This window comes from Thunnus thynnus, chromosome 10, assembly GCF_963924715.1.
Source record: "Thunnus thynnus chromosome 10, fThuThy2.1, whole genome shotgun sequence".
Classification (NCBI taxonomy): domain Eukaryota; kingdom Metazoa; phylum Chordata; class Actinopteri; order Scombriformes; family Scombridae; genus Thunnus; species Thunnus thynnus.
The window spans coordinates 11,007,648-11,026,757 of record NC_089526.1 but is presented as its reverse complement, the minus strand read 5'-3'; the positions used below and the strand labels follow the sequence as shown (position 1 = coordinate 11,026,757).

Here is a 19,110-nt window from a genome sequence, read left to right as displayed (position 1 = left end):
TTGAAAGACTGTCTCGACTCTCGCATGACCTCTGCTGTGAAAAACTATTATTCGACTAGCTTAAGTTTCTGAAGAAAACTGATGTGGCGGTAACAGGGAACCAAGTGAGGATGACGTCTGAGCGTCTCACTCATAAAAGGAACTTCGTTTATTCTCTTCCTGGTCTCTCGTGTAGAATTATGAGCCTGATAAATAAATGAATACAAATAAAGTAATTGTGCATACGTTGTGTGTAATAAATTCTTTCAGTACACAAATTCTTCTTAATGTCTGCTAACTTGTAATTGAGCAGAATGTTTTCCAGAGCTCAAAAGTGGTTTCAATAAAACTCTTGGGACCATCAAAATGTTCACTGTCTTTATTTACAGTACAAAAATGGAAATTTACTATGAATGCTGTGGGCCTCAAAACAGACAAAATAAAGGGGGGGATCTCTTTAAATACACAATGCATGGTGCAAGAAAAACACACAAAGCATCAACTATTTCCCTTGCACTACAAAGCAAAAAATGTCATTACAAGTTGTATGTTTACTCTGACAATAAGCAACGCTTATTACACATGAAACTAGAGTTCACATTCAGTATATCATGAACACTTACATATACAGCTTGGACAGACACAGATTAGTCTTCAGCTATATTTTGCACTCGGTGCTATGATCCAAAAATATATAATTAGCTATTGTATTAGCAAGATATCTTTATCTGGCACCAAGAACGTTTTTTTTTATTTTTTTATGGTGAGCACTGTCAGATGTGAGATCAGTCATGCATCACAAAGACATTACACAAACAACCTGAGAATAGGAAGTCTTCTTTGAGACAGTTGAGGCAGGTTTAAGCAATAGTTAAGTAATTACAAAATATACAAACCAGCCTTGCTCCACTATTTGTTCACCAGTTTGATTAAATTGTTCCATTCCCTGCAGAAACAGCTATTCGTTGAACATTGATGATGATAATGTAATCTAACCTGAACAAATTTAGCAATGCAGTGTTTATAGGAACAATTTATTCGTCTAGTCCCTCGTCTTCCTCTTCCAGTTTGGCGTCCACCTCGCTCGTGTCTGAGAACTCGTGCAAGAGGACGTACTCGCGGCTGCTGAAGCCAAACTTAAGAACGTCTTTTTCTTTGAGCTCATAATAGCGTTGGGGGTCGATACGCTGGTTGTTCAGGTAGGTACCGTTGCCGGAACCCAGGTCAATGATGTAAGGCCTTACTCTGCGGCCAGGGGTGCCATCTGAACGTGTAAACTCCATCAATCTGGAAGGAATATAAACAGATAGGTAGACATGTTTTACTAACACAGCAGAGTAAGTGTAATGCAACATATTAGTCAACAGAATTACTATAGATCAAGTAGAGTTAGAGTTGATTAAAGTTATTAATATTTCTAAAACATACCAAAGTCAAGCACCTTAGCCAATGACAACTATTCTTACCTGTACTGGAATACTGCATGCTGCTTAGAGCAGGATGGGTGGTCAATGGGGATATCTGCGATTTTTCTCTGCCGCCCCAACAAATAAGCACTCTGTCTGTGAATGTACATGACCGGAAGAGGTTCATCGTTCTTGAAAGGGTACAGTCGCCATCTTCGCTTGGGAATGCGAGCCTCGGGTGGCTCGTTGTACTTGATCACCACTCCGCGGAATGTGTTTGTATCTTCTGTGAGTGCGCCTGACAGTTCGAAGTTGGGCTTCTCTTTATCGGCAGGAGGATCGTTTGCGTCCTCACTCCCTCCTTCAGGCTCTCCAAAATCATGCTCTTGGTTTTCTCTGCGCCTCTGATGGTTTTCCCTGCGCCGCTCATCGTGCTGCCGTCTCTCAGCTTGCTGAGAGGCAAACGCGCCTCGTTCCCGGTGTCTCTCACCACCGTGCTCTCTTTCTTGAGGTCTGTCTGACTCCCACCTGCTCCGCCTCTCCTCTGGCTGGTCATTTCTTCTTCTCCGCTCATCACCACTAGCCCGATGCTCCTCCCGTTCCTGTGAGATATTTAGTATAAAGACAGTTAAAAACAAAGGTTATTATTAGCCGAGGATAAACTAGCACAGTTACAGTACTATACAATTATCTTAACAGAGATTATACCCTATTAAATTCAGTCAGACTGTGACAAGATTGAAGATCATTACACCACATTATTTCAGACTTTTTCTTAATGGCATATGCTACCCATACCACTGTTGTTTCACTGGCATGAGTCTGTTATACTTTCAGATAATTACCACTCGTAGACTGTCATGTGCTAATACTTTTGTGGTATACCTGTTGCTAACCGGGCCAACTGCTGCCAAATATTGCCCCCTGTGCATCGCAAGCATTGCCTGTTGGACCCAGACCAATAACACAACATTTTAACGGACCAGTGCATAGGATTTAGTGGTATGCTGAATACTGAATGCTGAAAACTTCTCCCCTCACCCTCCCCTTACAAGCGTGTAGGAGAACCTACAGTGGCTGCGAAACGCCCTCTCTAGGGCCAGTGTTTGGTTTGCCAGGAAGTGTCTATCTGCACCCACTTAACTACATGACATGTCCACTTTGTTACATATCACTGCTCCCCATGTTGTCACCGTAACAGCATGCTTCTTTCTTTTCTTCTCCATCTCTTTTTTCTCTTTTGCTTCCCATTCTTCATATTGTCCCGTTTGTGTGTATTTATTTATTTTTACGAGGCTGGTAATTGTCACACTATGATACCTACAGATTTTAATTGACAGCATGCTGTAGGTTTGAGCCATAGATTGTATATAAATATCGATGACACGTCTCCACTTCCTGCCACTATGCAAAAGTGAAGCCAAAATATCTCCTTTCCAGGAGCTGCCATCTTGTTTGTGGGACGTCATTTGGCACCAAAGTCTGCTCAATAGAGTCGAGTGGCGGGATGACGGCCCGTGGGACACGTCCCCTCAGCAACCACTGACTGAGGTTTGAGAGCAGCGGTCACAGCTGTCAATCATGTAAAAGCATCAATGTGATAAGAACTTCCTAAATGACATAAATCATTTTTGGGGAAAATTTATTTGATCAGTACTTTGATTTTTTTTTAGGTTGGCTCATGTCAAGATATTTGGCCTCATTTTTGGGTCCATATTTATATACAGTCAATGGTTTGAGCATCAGATGCTATTAGCCATTGAAACACCAGCAACCACAGTAGTATATGCCAGTAAGAAAATGTATCTGTCAGTGGAACACAAGTCACATGTTGTTACAATTTCGCAACAGCAGAAGCAATATAGGATACCAATAATCAGTAATGCCATATGCCTGTGACAGAATCAATATGCCTGTAGGATGTAAAATCTGGCATAACATTATGCCGCTGAAATATTGGGTTACCAATGGCACCTTTTTTGATCTAAATTCCTAATAATCTGAAACCTAATTACCCGCTTTATTTTGACATCAGCACCGCGATGAGGACTGCGGCTTCTCCTATTTCTGGGAGATCCGCTGCTCCGTCTGGCGGGAGATGTCTCTCTTCTACCTGGTGAACGGTCCCTCGTCCTGGCAGGTGACCTACACAAAGAACACAAAATATTGCTCGGCGTTATAGACAAAATCAAATATCACAATGACCAATTTTTGAGCAAATACCTCGATATTGCAACAATATTGTGGGGATGGATGGCGATTAGTGTTTTCACAAAATATTTACACAATAAGATTTTTGATAAATAATCATCATCAGTAATGTGGATATGATGATTACGTGGGTAATGGCAAACAATCTAACAGCTAGAACAGTTTGCTAAGTTAAGAAAATTACATCACTTTATTGTTATGCAGCCTTTAAACCAGGAAAAACAACACTTATGTCATATAACGATAATACGATATCCAAAATCTAAGACTATATCGAGTCTCATATCACAATATCAGCATAATATCGATATATTACCCAGCCCTAAAACAAAATAGGCTATAAAGTTGCCTTACATGAGCCTGTGTGACACACTAACACAGGACTTTCGGTAAAACACACCTAACGTGGGTTGTAGCTGTGTATGTTAAAAGCTAACTTGGCGGATAAAACAACTACTTCTCGCTAATAAAGACCCACTGGTCAGCCTTATTGTGCCGCGTGTTGAGCTAATAAACACAAAATATGTGGCAACAGCGAGGTGAAATATGATTACCGACTGTACCTGCTTGTTCTCCGCCTCGGTGGACTGGAGTTGCCGCTGGATCTCGACCTCGAGCGGCGTGATCTCTGTGGCCTAACAGGGCTCACTCTCTCCTGCTTAATCTTAACTTTGGACTCCCGCTCAGGAGATTCCCTCCTCCTGTGTCGCTTTTCTTTGGTCATTTTACAAGAATTACACTAATCCGACCGTTTTGTGACACAAACATACACCACTGTCCGCACAAAAGCCCGTAATAACAAAGAAAAACTCAAAAGGGTGGCGATTACAAACTTCAACTGTTACGCTCAAGCAACGAATTTCCGTTTCCGGTGGTACGCGGAAAATATGGCTCGGCATGTCGCTGGCTACGGCTCACTTTTTGTTTCATTGCTCTAGCAATAATGATGTTTTAAAAATGACGAGTGCTCTTTGTGTACGTCGAGTTTTCTCATCTTTAGCTGTACAGAACAGATTTATTCACGAAACATCTAAGGAACACAGATTGCAAAGGTAATTGTAAAATGTAAAATAAAAAATAACACCAGGGAAAACCCAGAGAAAACCTATTTGCGCTTCAGCTGTCTTCTGTTGTGCTGGTTAAAATATATTTATGACAAGGGACTGTAGCCATAGCCTATATAGCATCTTCGGCCTACATTCGTGAACCAAACTGCTGATTCAACTCGGACAAACTAAAATGAAACGCCGGGACGCTGTTGCCATAACAACGCAAACAGTGAGCATAAACTTTCTGTCATCAACAGCACCGATATTTCTGAAGGAGAAGCCGAAACGAAGAAGTTGGTGGTTTTAGTTTGTAGCTTTATCATTTTCGTAGTAAGACACAATGATTCCACCGGCCGAGTCTCTCCTGAAATACGATAACCCAGTTTTGGTCAGCAAAAGCACAGATAAAAAATCACCAAAGGTGAGTTTACCGAATTTAATTAACTAACGTTACCTGGCACAAGTAACGTTGGACGGAAGATTGAGGAGGTGCCAGGAAGGGATGAGATAAATAGCCTACAAAACTAAAGCTGGAGAATATATTATTTACAAATTATTTATAAATGAGCTTTTAGAGATCCAGTTGTATAGTTAGACCATGGACATAGACGTGCTGATATTTGCTACCTGCAGGCAAAGAATGTTAAACATATCACTGCATTATTTTGTCTTGCTTTTGCGTGACAGTGTTCAAGATTTGAATATTTAAACATTAAATCTCCAAAGCCTTTTTTTTAAATCTGGAAAATATTTTTTGATGAATATCAGTGTCAAGAACTACTTCACGTGTCACATATCCGTCTAAACTTCTGGACAAGTGCTTATTAGGCTCATTTGCCTGAATAATAAGTGCACAAAAACTAAACATTAGCTGTGTCATAGATATAAAAGAATAAATCAATTTTTGGTGTTTTATGGCTGGATTACCAACAGGTAATTTTAATTGAAAACGTGTTTGTGGATATGCACCACTGAAGTACAATATCACCTGGCACAGTGAGGGTCTTGCTTTATTACACAATCTTGTTGAGAGGCTTTGTATCCAAATATCCTGTTGTGACCATTATTATTCAAGTTTTGTGAAATGTTGCACATTCCTTAGTTAATTAATAAATAAAATCAAATTACCACACAGAAAACCTGGGGTCAAGTAGTATTGTACTATAAAAAAACTGTACACATGGCACAGAAAACAGGAAGGAACTGGGATTAGTAGGGGCCCCGTACCCTTTTTTGCCCTGGTTCTCCCCTAGCAGGTTAATCCAGTCATGCAACAGCTCAGTGTTTTTTCTATTTGATTATGGAGGACAATGTGACATAATGACATTGTTTTTATTATTTTTTATTTATTTTAGCAAATACAGTGGTTACACAAGTATTAAATGTAAAACCACAAAAATACATACACAAAGAAAAATGGCAGCTTTAAAATAAGAAAACCTACAGCTGTGAGGCTCTGTTGCTGCAGGCAGTGTGAGCGTTGAAATTTCAGCCTCTCTTGTGAATTTCTGATTTAAGTTAAAGTTACTAAAAATTTTCAAAATTAGGATAGAAAATTATGAACATAAAATACATTTCACTACAGGGACGCCCTTTGAGAGTGAGCCCTCAGCAGCCTGCTGACTCTTCCCCTGTGCCACCACCTCCTAAACCAAAATCTGCAACAACAGAGGCCACCAAGCAGCAAAATGAGGAGATCCTCAACGCCATCCTTCCACCCAGGTATAGTTTTTCCCCCATCTACAATATACTGTTCAACAAGTACAGCCCACACTGTCACTTATCTCAACCTCTGATATTACAGGGAATGGACGGAGGGATACCAGCTGTGGGTGCAGCAAGTGTCCAGTGCCCCTTGTACACGGACAGATGTGGTGCGCCTCGAGGAACTACTGGACATGAAGATGCAGCAAAGGCAAGCCAGAGAAACAGGCATCTGCCCCGTCCGCAGGGAGCTATATTCCCAGTGCTTTGGTAAGAAGGAGGCTGAGATGCCAGTGACCACTCATGTCATTGTGCTTATAATGATGGATGGACTTTAATATTGGTTAAAGTATAAGCTGCACCAGACATACGAACATGTAGCTCAAGGACAGGTATTCTTACTAGTTTTTGATCCCTATGTTTACATTTTTAAGGCTTTCGTTGTGACCATACACTGAAATTCCAATTATACACCTAATTTTGTAATTCTTTTAGATGAGCTGATCAGACAGGTAACCATCAATTGTGCTGAGAGGGGTCTGCTGCTGCTGCGGGTTAGAGATGAAATTCTAATGACCATTGCTGCCTACCAGACACTGTATGAGAGCAGCGTGGCTTTTGGCATGAGGAAGGCACTGCAGGCTGAGCAGGGCAAGACTGACATGGAGAAAAGAGTAAGGATGTCGAGTTATTCATGTTATGAGATTTAATGTGGTACCTATGGGAAGATATAGGAAAATAACTTAATGGCTGTATTTCAGTTACACATCCAGCAGAGAGCACCATTTCTCTTTAAGTGTTACTGTAACACAAGGATGGTGGCAGTACTCTTTGCATAATCAGTCCTGCATCTGGAACTAAGAGTGCGTCTTACTACATACCTAGATTTCTGAGCTGGAGAATGAGAAACAAGACCTAAGGAAGCAACTGAACGAACAAAAAGCTAAATGTGATGCAGTTGAAAAGAGGGAAAGCGAAAAGCGTCAGGTGGAAGAAAAGAAGCACACAGAGGAGATTCAGTTCCTGAAGAGAACCAACCAGCAGCTCAAGGTGATTTTCATAATTGCATACAAAAGAAATGAATGTCTTGTTTAGATTAAGCACCAATAGTAGCTGCGTTGCCTGTTTTAAAATTTCAATCTGTCTTCCTATTTAGACCCAACTGGAAGGGATCATTACACCAAAGAAGTAACTTCGACAAGCAAGAACTGAGTTGCCATTTCCCAGTGCAGAACATCACTAAATTTGTCTTTTTGCTTGTTCTTTTAATTATATCAATTAATGTAAACTTAACTGTCTAATAAGCAAATCTTTTATTTCTCTCAAACAGCATGACATGATAAGTACAGTTGAAACAATTACTGTACATTTCTCTTGAACATCAAGAGAGCATTACACAGATGAAGATGAAATGATGAATGAATTGTCATTCAAAAACAGTGTGGGTTGAAGGGAAAAGAGAGTTGAAAGGCAAGATACAGTCATTTCCCTGAGGGTCAGACAAGGTCAAGATAAGGCATCTAGTGGCCAACTTGATAAAAACCATTTCACACTCAGTTAGCATTCCACCTTTTTTATCAACTCACATTTTCGATAAAAACTTAGCCTTTTGGCTAATTTAAATAAAGAATTATTACATATGTTGTGTTTTATAACTCCAGTCTAGTGCTTTGATCTCTTGGCCTTTTGGCCTTCTGTGGCTGATTCTGGGGCCTTTCTGTTCTTGTTTTTGTTTTTCACATTGTGTGTTTCGTAATAGCGTACACCGACTTTCTTCGACTTCTTAGCACGGTCCATCGCTCTTCTCTGTAGAGATGGACAAAGAGGAACAGAGGGGGAGAAAAAAAAATGATGAAAAAAAAAAGAACAGAGCTTTTCATTTTCATTCCTCTTACATCAAGTAAGAGGAATACACATTCATCAAATGTGACTAGTCAGAGAGATTGGCCTGTTTGATGTCAGTGAGAACACTGCATACCTCTTTAGATGACAGTCTGGGCAGCTGGGCGGACTCCTTGCCCTCCTCAGCTTTCCTCTTCTTGCCCTTCTGGACTGCAGCTGAATTCAAGCAATATTAACAAAGGTGAATAATGACATGCTGCATGTCAGATCTCAGATCTCAATGTCAACCTGAACTAACCATACACGTTTATTTTGTGTGGTTACAGGTAAATACTGTATCAATCAGTTTATGTATTTTTGTGTCAAACTTAAGAAAATAAATCATACCAGTGGCATGTGTGCTTTTCTGTTCTGTTATTTGTTCTGAGGAAGATTTTTTGAATGCTTACCAAATCCTATGGGATAAGTTTTCCAAAACAATTTCTACATGCAACACCATAAAAAGCCATGACAAACATTTTGATTAACTACCTTTCTTCTGTGCTGCTGCCGCTTGTTTAGTCTTGATGTCTGTGAACACTTTGTCAGAAAGCGCCTTAGGTATACTGTCCAGGGAGAAACAAAGAGTCAAACATTATTTTCTACCCAACAAAGCAAACAGTTTAGTCTTGTTGGAATTGGCTAAAATCAACAGTAATCAAATTAGGCTCAGAGTAACAATACAATTATAATTTGAAATGAGATGCAGATTAAAGAGCACAATGCTAAAGTTATGGAACAGGCCACTGATGAGACAAACAGTGAAACTGATGACTGCCAGTCCCCAGAGGCTTACAGACTGGGTAGCATAGACCACCTAAAATGCATGGCATCTCTCTGCCGGACATCATGTTATTTGACACGATAAAAGAAATGAGGACAATATACAAAACAAAGAAAATATGTAAGTGAGGTTTGGGTGAGAGCAGACAGACCGGATTGCAGAGAAGCGCTTGGATTTGGCCCGGTCCAGGAACTGCTTGTACTTAGCGATTTTCTCATCCAGCTCTCGGATCACCTCGCGTGAACTCTTGTTGTAGTTTGCCTTGCCAGTCCGAGCGGTTGTTGGCTCGGAGAGCTCAGTCTCTCCATCAGCTGGCTCAACAACGGTCCCGTCTCCTCCTTCATCCTCCTCTTCTTCTTCGCTGTCTTCCTCACCATCAGAGCCAGAGAAGTCAGAGATGTCCAGGTCTGGCATCTCCACGGGAACCAAGTCTTCCTCGCTGAACTCAGGTGCCACATTGATCTTGCCAAAGTTCTGTCGCACATTAGACAGAATCTTCTGGACCTCCTCTTTCTTTCTCTGCTGTTGGTGCTGCTGTTCTTCGTGTTCTGCTGACAGGGGTTCTGACTTGTCTGGCTGTTCCTCCTGCACATTCTCAACTACCTCTGAGGGTCCTTCAACTGCCAGATGCTCCTTGTCCTAGAAAAATTAGAGTAACAAAAGACAGGTTGACATACAGGGCACAGGTTGGTGTAGAAAAAAAATTCATTTACTGAACAAACACACCTCAGTTAAAAAGTGGAAAATTCAGTAAACTTTACCTCTTGATCCCCCTCAGGTCCTGGTGGTTTCACAAAGAAGGGGATACGTCCCCTTTGCCAATCATTCAACACCATTTTGGAGACTGTTGAGAGATCTGGTTCACCCCCCTGCACAACACCAAGAATAAACTGTTCAAGCTTAAAATTTAAAACAAGTGGTTCACATACGCTTTGCTATTTAACTGGAAGCCTTTACAGTTTGGCAACTAATGTGAGCAGAAAATGGAACAGATTAACCAAATATGGATTTGCTCTTGCACTTCATAAAAGGGACAATTAAAATCCTCTGGTGTGCAAATGAATGTTCTCGTGCGAGTGTTCCGACTTAAACTGAAATAACTACTCATACTGATAATGAAGTTTTGTTTGGTAACCGCATTCTCTGCTTGTTAGAAGTTATGGCAGATTTTTATGAAATAAAATAGTAAAATAAAACAAAAACTGAAGGCACAGCAGTTTTCGATTATGACCTGTTAAAGTCCTGTTAGCACTAAAATATAAGAGGTAAATTCAGACCTTCAAAAGTTTCCCAGTGCGAAATGCCAGCTTCTCAAGGAAGTCTTCAGCCGAGTTCCAAGTGGGGATGCGGTAGGTCTTCTGAATATATTCTGGCTTGGCCCGCTCCAGTACTGCCCCAATGTGCTCCTCTGGGTTCCTGATCTTCTCCACTTGAACCTTACAGAAAGAGAGGAAAAAAGGCATTCAACTTATGATATGAACCTGAAACCTTTCAGTTACGGGGACTGCATGGCATACACGTTAAACCTTTGATGCGGAAAAAGGATCTGGAGGATCAGAATCTGAGCTGATCGAGGCTTTTTTTTTTCCAAATGACTGGGTATTACCAATATAAAGCTGAAACCTTTTCTGATCCTGTTCAATGCACTCAAGCTGTCGTAAATGTCACATTAACAGTTGGTGGATTAGGATTGTCCTAAGTGGGACATTACTGTTAAGTTTTACTAATGCTACCGTTTTTCAGGATACTGTATACAAGGCGGATATCATAAAACAAACTTACCACTCCTTTCAGAACAATATCAGATTCACTGTCTTCTGAAGGGTAGACAACACCAGGGCAGTCTATGAGAAAGATGCGCCTCATCAAAGTGATGTACTGCCACACCTAAAAAGAAAGGAGATTCATTTTTTTTAGTACTGTCAAATCATTTCAGTTTCAAACAAGATGTGAACTCCTGTGTGATATTTTCCATGTTGGTGTTTACTGATATGAAAAGATAAGACCGATGTGATGGGTGGGGCGGCAATATATGAAACTGTTTATCTTTGGAACGGCGATGCAAAGACTGTTTTAACCCTGATCAAAACAGTAATAACAGGTTTGCTTATTCTCTCTCCTCAAGCAGCAAATAACTTCTCCCTTCTATGATTGCTTCATCAGCTGGAGGGATTTTAATGTAACCGTTCACTTAAAGACAAAAAAAAAAAAAAAAAAAAAAAAAAAGGAGGAATGGCTGTCAAATCAGTGCTGCAGATCATTCACTTGTTTGGCTGTCATCTCCAGGGTTAGTTCTGAGGTGAGAACCAAAGAAAGTGGGAAATAAAGAAGTGCTGGCTAAAGGCCCATCAGATTCATTGGATAGGTGTATAGAAAAATCTCCCTTCTGTTGCGGTCCAAGTTCACAGCTTTGGTAAGCATAGACAAGCTAAGATATTTTCCCCTTCTTTCGCCTTGACCCTGCTTTGGACACTGGGGATTTCAAGACGTTGTTCGTTTCCAAACAGGATAAGCAGCCCCAGAGAGAGGAAATTAAGGATAAAAACGGTTGTTGTTCTTTCTCTTGGCCCGACATCCAGTTAGATTTTCAGTTATATAGTTAAAGACACGAAGCGGAGTACTTCTGTTGTTGCAGCTATCAACAATTACCGAGCTAAGAAAAGGAACATGAAGCTCCTTTCACCTCTACGCTCTTTACATTTTTCTAAAACATCACCCTTCCCATTTCCTTTATTTCTAATTTCATTGATTTTATTAGCACTGCTTATGTACTATTGCTTTGATCTTCTCTTGTCAGAGACAGATTTCCATTATGTTGTGATAAATGGTAATGTCTTAGGAAACTGAATCTACTGCCAAATTTCTTTGGTGTAAATAGAAATTACAATCTAAGTATAGACCACAAAATACGTTCACATATATGCTCTTTCAGGAAGTCAAGAATACGTAGTTTTTCTTGTAGTCCTTTTCACAGGACTGTCATCGCAAGTGTAAATTTAGTTTGCATGGTTGAGATGACACCCAGATCCTACCTTTGTTTCTCCGGCAAGGGGTGCCACATTGCAGACCTTCTTAGACCGCAGTGTGTTGATGACTGAGCTCTTTCCCACATTCGGGTAGCCAATGAAACCCACACTTATCTGTTTCTTGTCTGTGTGGAGCTGTAGGGAGGCAAAAAATAAAGTCAGAGTGTCGTGTTTCCTAAACAACAGTCTCAGTCTGTCTTCAGTTCATGGAGGTAATTTTAGATTGGGCTCTGTTGCCATTAGCAATAAAAGAAGTGAACTTGTCATCACTCCAGAACTGCAATGTAGTTTGTTCAAAACTCATACCAAAGGATCTTTTAAAAAGGATTTTTATGTAAACAAAACAATCACGAAACTCTGAAACCTTTCAAAACAAGAGATATAACTATATTTTATATCCTATGTTTGTCCCAGAAGGTAAACTCTGAAGGCTGTTTTGGAACAGACTTACTTCAGTGATGGGCAAAAAAAAAAATGAGGACAGAAGAAGGCTGAAACTCAGGCACTTTTGTTTTTCATAAGTAAATACGTAAATCTTTTATAAGAGTATTAGGGCAATTAAAAACATCAGAAACAACAGGAAATCAAATGTGGTGTAATTTGAATATCCAAGGCCTTCAACTAAAAAGCAAAACAATGAGCTCTGTTGCAGATTTAATGACGCCGCAGACCAAACCATAACAGCTAAACATGCAGTACTCGTGCTTGTTTGTTATTGCAGCAGTAAATGGTTTAAGCTCATAATGAATTTAACATATTTTGAGGAATATTTGAGGATATTTCAGCCATGTGCTTACCTTGCCAAACTGTCTGAGCAGCTGGATGAGGGAGCCCTTACCAAATGAGTTGGTGAGGCTTGCATGGAAAGCCAGAGTTGGGTACTCCTGGGACAAAACCGCTACCCACCGTTTCTGGTTAAAAAACAAATCGTTAGAGACGGTTACTAAGAGGAGAACAGACACAACAAAGTTCCTTCGAATCTAATGGGGGAGACAAACGTAAATGCGTTGTTCTGAATATCTTACCGTGACCCAGGTGGGGATCAGATCACACTTGTTTAAAACAAAGATCAAATGTTTCCAGGGTTTCTCCTTCTTTAGATAGGCCTCTATGCTCTTGGAGCGTGTTCCCATGGGATCACGGGCATCCAGCACTTGGATGATGACATCAGAAGAGTCAATCACCTGTAGCAATTAAACAGTCAGCTGTAGAATTAATCCTGAACACACACTCTTATCAGTGTACAAGGTCTACGGTAAGGATTTACATAATGCACAGTACTGACAGAGGATGGAAACGATACCTTGTAAAGCTCTCCCCAGATCCTCTTGGATTGACCCTTTTTGAAGATTTCCTCACGTGCTTCGTCCCTGTCGCAAAATGTGAATTAAGACATCAATTTACGTCTTTCATTGACCGTGAAAATTCAGCAACTATGCTTTTGACCAGTAAGATGTGTTGGATACTGATTAGAGCATCTTTCTTACCGGACGCCTGTGTCCTCAGTCACCAGGTCTGTGTCTTTATCTGCGTTGTAACTCAGGGCTGAAGCCTCAGCTTGCTCTAAGAGGTCCTTCACATCCCCTACCATGAGGTTGGGCTTCTTTCTCTGAGACTTGGGCCCAAATGTGGTCTCAAAACCCTCTGTGTCTAGAATGTGCACCTTGGAGTTCTGCAGGTGTAGAAAAAGATTGAGAGTCAACAGTAAACCGGGAGAGCAGTTCAGATTGTTTAAGGCAGTAATTTCTAGGGATGTCTCATTGGAGTTATTGTAGTTATACACAGTTCAGTAATATTGCATTGAAACAGGTGGGCAACAGGAGGAAAGGTTTTCATTGGTGTTACAACCAGTTTTTGATACAGTCAAAGTGATACAGTCCTTTTAAGGGTTTCAGATAGAATCAGAGAACAAACGCATACAGTAAACAGAACCCTCAAAAATGCAAAAACTCAGCCAATGAAACAGCCAAGCCTGTGCCAGTACTGATTAAGTGTTCCAATTATCTTAAAACACAAGCCATACCTCTAATGCAACACTGCCATAAGGGGTGGGATGACATACAGTTTTTGGCTTTTGTCAGAAACAGTGCTGTTTCAGGTTGCCTTGATTAACTGCCAAGATCTTCTACAGAGATCCCTGGTTCTTTGAAAACACATTTCCCCCGACCTAATCACAAACTCTGGTTTAATTCTTCTGCCCTTTTTGGTGCAAGATCATTCCACTAGTCAATCAACAGTCAGACAATCTGATTGATGAGCATTGTTTTTCACTTACTCGATAAGTGTTTTATCAAAACCATCGAAGGTCATTCAGAAGAAAACAAACAAGGAAGCGATTCACGGATCTGACAGCGATGTAACAGAAAACAGGTGCTCCTTATGCACGGGTAGGCAATCAATGTCCATAAAAAAGGGGAATGAATTCCGCAAAAGTCAAGGCGCATTCCTTCGTCAAGGCACAAAAGTAAACAAAACAATCCTTTATTATAGTGGCTACATGGTAAAAACAAGACCAACGCCTATTGACTGCACATTAGTCTTCCTCAGGGTCAAACAATCGTATACTCAGACCTCAATCACACACTTTTTCACAGCTACCTCCGGCTCATTACACATTTATGCAATAAATAAACACTATGTCACAGATAATAGTAAAGAAAATATGTATGAATACACATCACATGTAACGATCCAGTTGGCTTTGACCCAGTTAGTAGATCAGGATGTTTTCTTATTTTCTTTTTTTTAAAAATTTGTTTATAGTGCAATACAAGTGACCAATATGAAAAAAGAGCAACATATGACAAACAGGGGAAACTAGACCCAAACAAAGCTAAACAAAAAGAGAGGAAAAAGGCAAAATAGCAATAACAATAACAATAACAACAAGAATGATGAAAGAGAAAACAAATAAACAAAAAAAAAGGCATATTGTTTGGCTTAGATTTTGTTATTTTAGCACGCATGTGTTTAGGTAAGTGTGTGTTTGCATGGGTGGGTTTTTTATTTGAAAGATATAGAGTTAGAGAGAGAGAGCATAAAGCATAAGGGGAAGACAGTATTAACCAAAGGAAGAACGAGAAAGAAAGAAAATAAATAAATAAATAAAAATAACATAGCTACAATGCTCTTGGAGGGCATCTCTGGTTGGGCTCCAAGGACAAAGAGGCACCTGGGTGGATCCGGAGCAGGTCAGGTAAGGACAACTGGGTCAGGGCTGAATTTTATGTATTTATTGTTGTTTTCCCTTCCTTGTAATTTTTGTTTGTTTGCTTGTTTTATCCTTTTTTTTATTTTTTAGCCCTTTTACCCTTCTCCTCTTCCTTGCTTTCTTTGCTCTTGCCTGCTTTAGGTTGTTGGAGGTCAGATGCCCTTTAGAGCAGCCTCCACCCGTACAGGAAGGGTCTGTTCAACTGGGTCTGAGGAGCAGCTTTCTATTTGGAGAAGGGCTTAGTGGAGATCAGGTCCTCTGACTCCAAGCTGTCCAAAACCAGTCCAGTCCAACAAGTCCCCCCCCCCTCCCCAGTCACCAGAACCCAGTCCGAGGTGGTCCCATCATTCAGATATGATTGGGATGAAGGGATGAATAGTACATAACAGAATTAAATATAACAAAAGATAAATGAATATGCAAAAGAATTAATAAAATAAATTAATAATGATAAAAAAGAGTGAGAATAGAAAGGAAAAAGAAGTAGGTGAATAGGGTTGTTGAGTGAGGAGGTTCAGTATAATTATTAATTGTATTGTCTGTGTATGTCCTGAACATGAAGAGGCCTGTGTATTGTCGTACTTGTGAAAAGGTAATAATGAAAATAGTTAAGTAAGTTCAGTTACTGATCTGAACTTAAGAGACTGAAATTCATCCTGTTACCAAATACCAAATTAAAAAAACAACAACCTGAGAATGAAGATGTCTGTGTTGTTGTTTTGTGTGTTGTCTGGTGGTAAAATTATTCTTATCAGATTTATATTAATCATTAATAATAATTTCAAACAAAACAAAAACACAAAAAGAACCGAAAAGAAAATACCAACATCACCGTCATCTTCATCATCTTAGTAACATGTCTATTAGCAATAAAAATAAAATTAATAATCATCTGTATAAAGATCAACATCATTGTACTATTGGAAATAATCAGTGTAATATATTTTAAACATAGTAATCATCATCATCGAAAAAAAAAAAATCAGGATGTCTTCACTAAGAGGGGAAATGTGCATGAGTGCTAATCCGACACAACTGCTGCAAATATTCTTAACATTACTGTAAAGAACACAAATTGAAAACGCAAATGAATGAAAATATCATGTATACAATATTAAACAACACGCGCTTTTTGAGCAACTTATTAATTAATAATTAAATTAAAAAGTAAAAAAAATATCTTGAGCTGCTTCAAGTTGAATTGGATGAAAGACAACAGTATATAGAAAAAAAATGGAAAAACTGACTGAAACACACCCAATTGTTGGCAACAATATGTTGGAAGAGAACAGGAAGAACTGGATGTTATTTGGAATCGTGTTGGTTATGGGGTGGAAAAGTTAAGCCTGGCAGAGAGCAGCTCTTACATGCCAAGCACAGTGCCAGTGCACTCAGGGTCACTGTGGACCAGAGTGAGAATTGAATGAGGATTAAAGTGAGGCCTCATGTTCATCCCACCTTATAAAATCCCAAAAAAACAAGCTACTGAGGAAAAAATAGGCATCAATTTAATCTACATTGCTTGATATTAGCCAGGTAAAAACGTCAATACCTTTATGTGCCAGTATACCCATAATAAAATGTACAAAAGGTGTTAATTCACACACACACACACACAGTGTACATCAGGACTATCACACAGGCAGCACGGGACTGGAAAAAGAAATCAGTCTTCTAAAAGGAAAATAAAAAAGGTTAGTATCTTGTTTTATACTCACATGGGCTTTGACTCTGTCATGCAACAGGGACATGGGGAGTTTACTTTGTCTCATCACTACACGATATGGATCCTTCTGTACTGCACCCATCTCCTCTTGAAACTTCTGGAGAGAGGACTGCTTGATCACCCGTGTATTTGCTGGAATACAGAGGATTTAGTTCAAAGTTTGAACTTAGTAGTAACAAAGTACGGCAGGGTACCAGCTTCCTCTCTCACCCATTGAAAAGCTAAATACTGCAGATTCATATCCCAGAGCTTGTGAGTTATAATCATGGGGATATTTAATACTGATTTAAATATCTTACAATATGCCACAGCTATGCATAATCATAATAATGATACAACTGAGAGAATGTGAAAATTCATTATCATTCATAATTCATTATTTATTATCTGGTGTGCAACTGGCAGTGATGCATTTAAGGCAATGCTCTCGATACTGGTGTGAATATTTCCAGGATGGTCAATTTTTGGTGAAGGCAGCTCATAGTTAAAGCAAGACAGACACCTTTAAGTTCTCTATGCAGGAAAACTGCATGGGTTCAGGGTCGTATTTTTTTAAATCACCAAACACAGACAAGTATGTTCCACGAGAGGCATATTATTGCACAATATGCCTTTTTCATGGAAGAAATTTTGACATGTCACAATCACAGAAAGGCACAGGTGTCAACAAAATTAAAAGTGACGGAATTATGTTTTGCTGGTTCAGTTACTAGGTCCTAGTGTTGTGCATGCTGGCGAAATAAACATCATTAATGATATTAGTAAAACCTGTTCATTATCACCAACAGCACCACCCATTCACTGTTGTTTTCATGTTCTTAGAAGTAGGTAAAAGCATGATTAAAATGTGAGACATTCAGGGATTTACAGGCCCTAAGCAAACAATATATACTGACAACTGCCACTGCAGACTGCTATATGCAGTAGTATTATGTAGATGTGCTCACCAAACCATTTGATGTTGGGTTCAACTCTGGCTACTGTCCCTGGAGCCACTGTGGACTGGAACTGTAAAGGTTTGATGACTTTTCCTCTGTCATTGCTGGGAACAAAGGTATGGACACAACACTTAATTGTTATATTTCAGTGGTTGTTACTCAAGAATAATGCAAATCTATATCATCAATTACCATCTCTGCTTTTGTCTGTACATATTCAGACGCTTGATGGTGGATCGGTCCCTCATGTTGTTCCCACCGGCACCTTTGGCTCGATCTGTCAAATACATGTACAGTTACTTTTACGATTCATCTGTTCAAAAGCACACACACCTGTTAACAAAATACATTCACAGAGAAGCAAAGCTGCTTAAACAAACATCGTATTATTAATTAACAGAGCCAAATAAATAAAAGCAGCTGTTGCCAGACTTTAGGATAAGAAATCTAAACACTTCCTCAGAGTTGAAAACGTCAGATTTAAAAGGCCTGACGCTTCTGTTTTTATAACAGTCGCCATAGTTAAATTTCTGTATGGTCACTACGAGTTATATGTTTCGTTATGACACATTATTAATGTATTGACAATGGTTCATTAAATATGAGAGGGCACTAGCCCAGAAATATCTTCCCCTTCACCCGGCTAGCAACAATTAGCATTAGCTGTAAACAAACTGCACGGCTAATGGGGGGTTAGCTCACCAGGGTTGGAGCTGGACGACGAGGGGTTTATCGAGCTTTTCCCCTTAAACCGAGGCTTCACCATGTTGACTGCTTAGCTGGCAAAGCCTTCAACGGATAAGGAAAAAAATAGAGATCACACGAAGGTGCCCGAAAGCTGAAGTTTAGTTGCTGTTACTCCCTTCAGCTCGACACTGTACAACACACGTGTTAGTACGGTGAAACAGGAAGGACGTCATCGAAAGAACGACAACGACAAGAACCAATCACCGAGGCTGCTGGTGTGTCGTAAAAATTGTAGTTCTATAAAATATATACGGGGTCTTGCATAAACATGTTAAGAGTGATGATTTAATGCAAAAATGGCTTTAAGTGAGTAATTTTAGTATATACTCTAAAATGACTCAATCTACAGCCGTGTACGTTCACTGTAGTTGTGTAAAAGTAGTTTCATAAAAATGTATCAAGTATCAAGTTAAGCAGCTGTCAAACTGAAATACAGACAAAGTGTCTG

General features: G+C 39.7%; 3 protein-coding genes across 3 annotated transcripts; 1 reads left to right on the top strand and 2 right to left on the bottom strand.

Annotated features, from left to right (window-relative positions):
- Window positions 1-343: 343 nt before the first annotated feature.
- On the bottom strand, window positions 344-4,472 carry snip1 (Smad nuclear interacting protein). Its single transcript, XM_067600913.1, has 4 exons — window positions 4,160-4,472; window positions 3,401-3,530; window positions 1,446-1,987; window positions 344-1,266 (listed from the first exon to the last, which is right to left on the bottom strand). Exons 1-4 carry the CDS (start codon window positions 4,318-4,320, stop codon window positions 1,014-1,016), a joined length of 1,086 nt encoding a protein of 361 aa, XP_067457014.1. The 5' UTR covers window positions 4,321-4,472; the 3' UTR covers window positions 344-1,013.
- A 279-nt stretch (window positions 4,473-4,751) lies between these two features.
- dnali1 (dynein, axonemal, light intermediate chain 1) lies at window positions 4,752-7,637 on the top strand. The gene is made up of 6 exons (XM_067600914.1): window positions 4,752-5,066; window positions 6,231-6,367; window positions 6,450-6,619; window positions 6,845-7,023; window positions 7,235-7,399; window positions 7,506-7,637. Exons 1-6 carry the CDS (start codon window positions 4,986-4,988, stop codon window positions 7,539-7,541), a joined length of 768 nt encoding a protein of 255 aa, XP_067457015.1. The 5' UTR covers window positions 4,752-4,985; the 3' UTR covers window positions 7,542-7,637.
- A 6-nt stretch (window positions 7,638-7,643) lies between these two features.
- Window positions 7,644-18,839, bottom strand: gnl2 (G protein nucleolar 2). Its single transcript, XM_067600911.1, has 16 exons — window positions 18,618-18,839; window positions 18,108-18,192; window positions 17,925-18,019; window positions 16,970-17,109; window positions 13,528-13,712; window positions 13,344-13,410; window positions 13,066-13,224; window positions 12,838-12,951; window positions 12,047-12,175; window positions 10,797-10,901; window positions 10,292-10,450; window positions 9,776-9,883; window positions 9,166-9,653; window positions 8,723-8,796; window positions 8,328-8,407; window positions 7,644-8,155 (listed from the first exon to the last, which is right to left on the bottom strand). Exons 1-16 carry the CDS (start codon window positions 18,679-18,681, stop codon window positions 8,012-8,014), a joined length of 2,196 nt encoding a protein of 731 aa, XP_067457012.1. The 5' UTR covers window positions 18,682-18,839; the 3' UTR covers window positions 7,644-8,011.
- Between the last annotated feature and the right edge of the window lie 271 nt (window positions 18,840-19,110).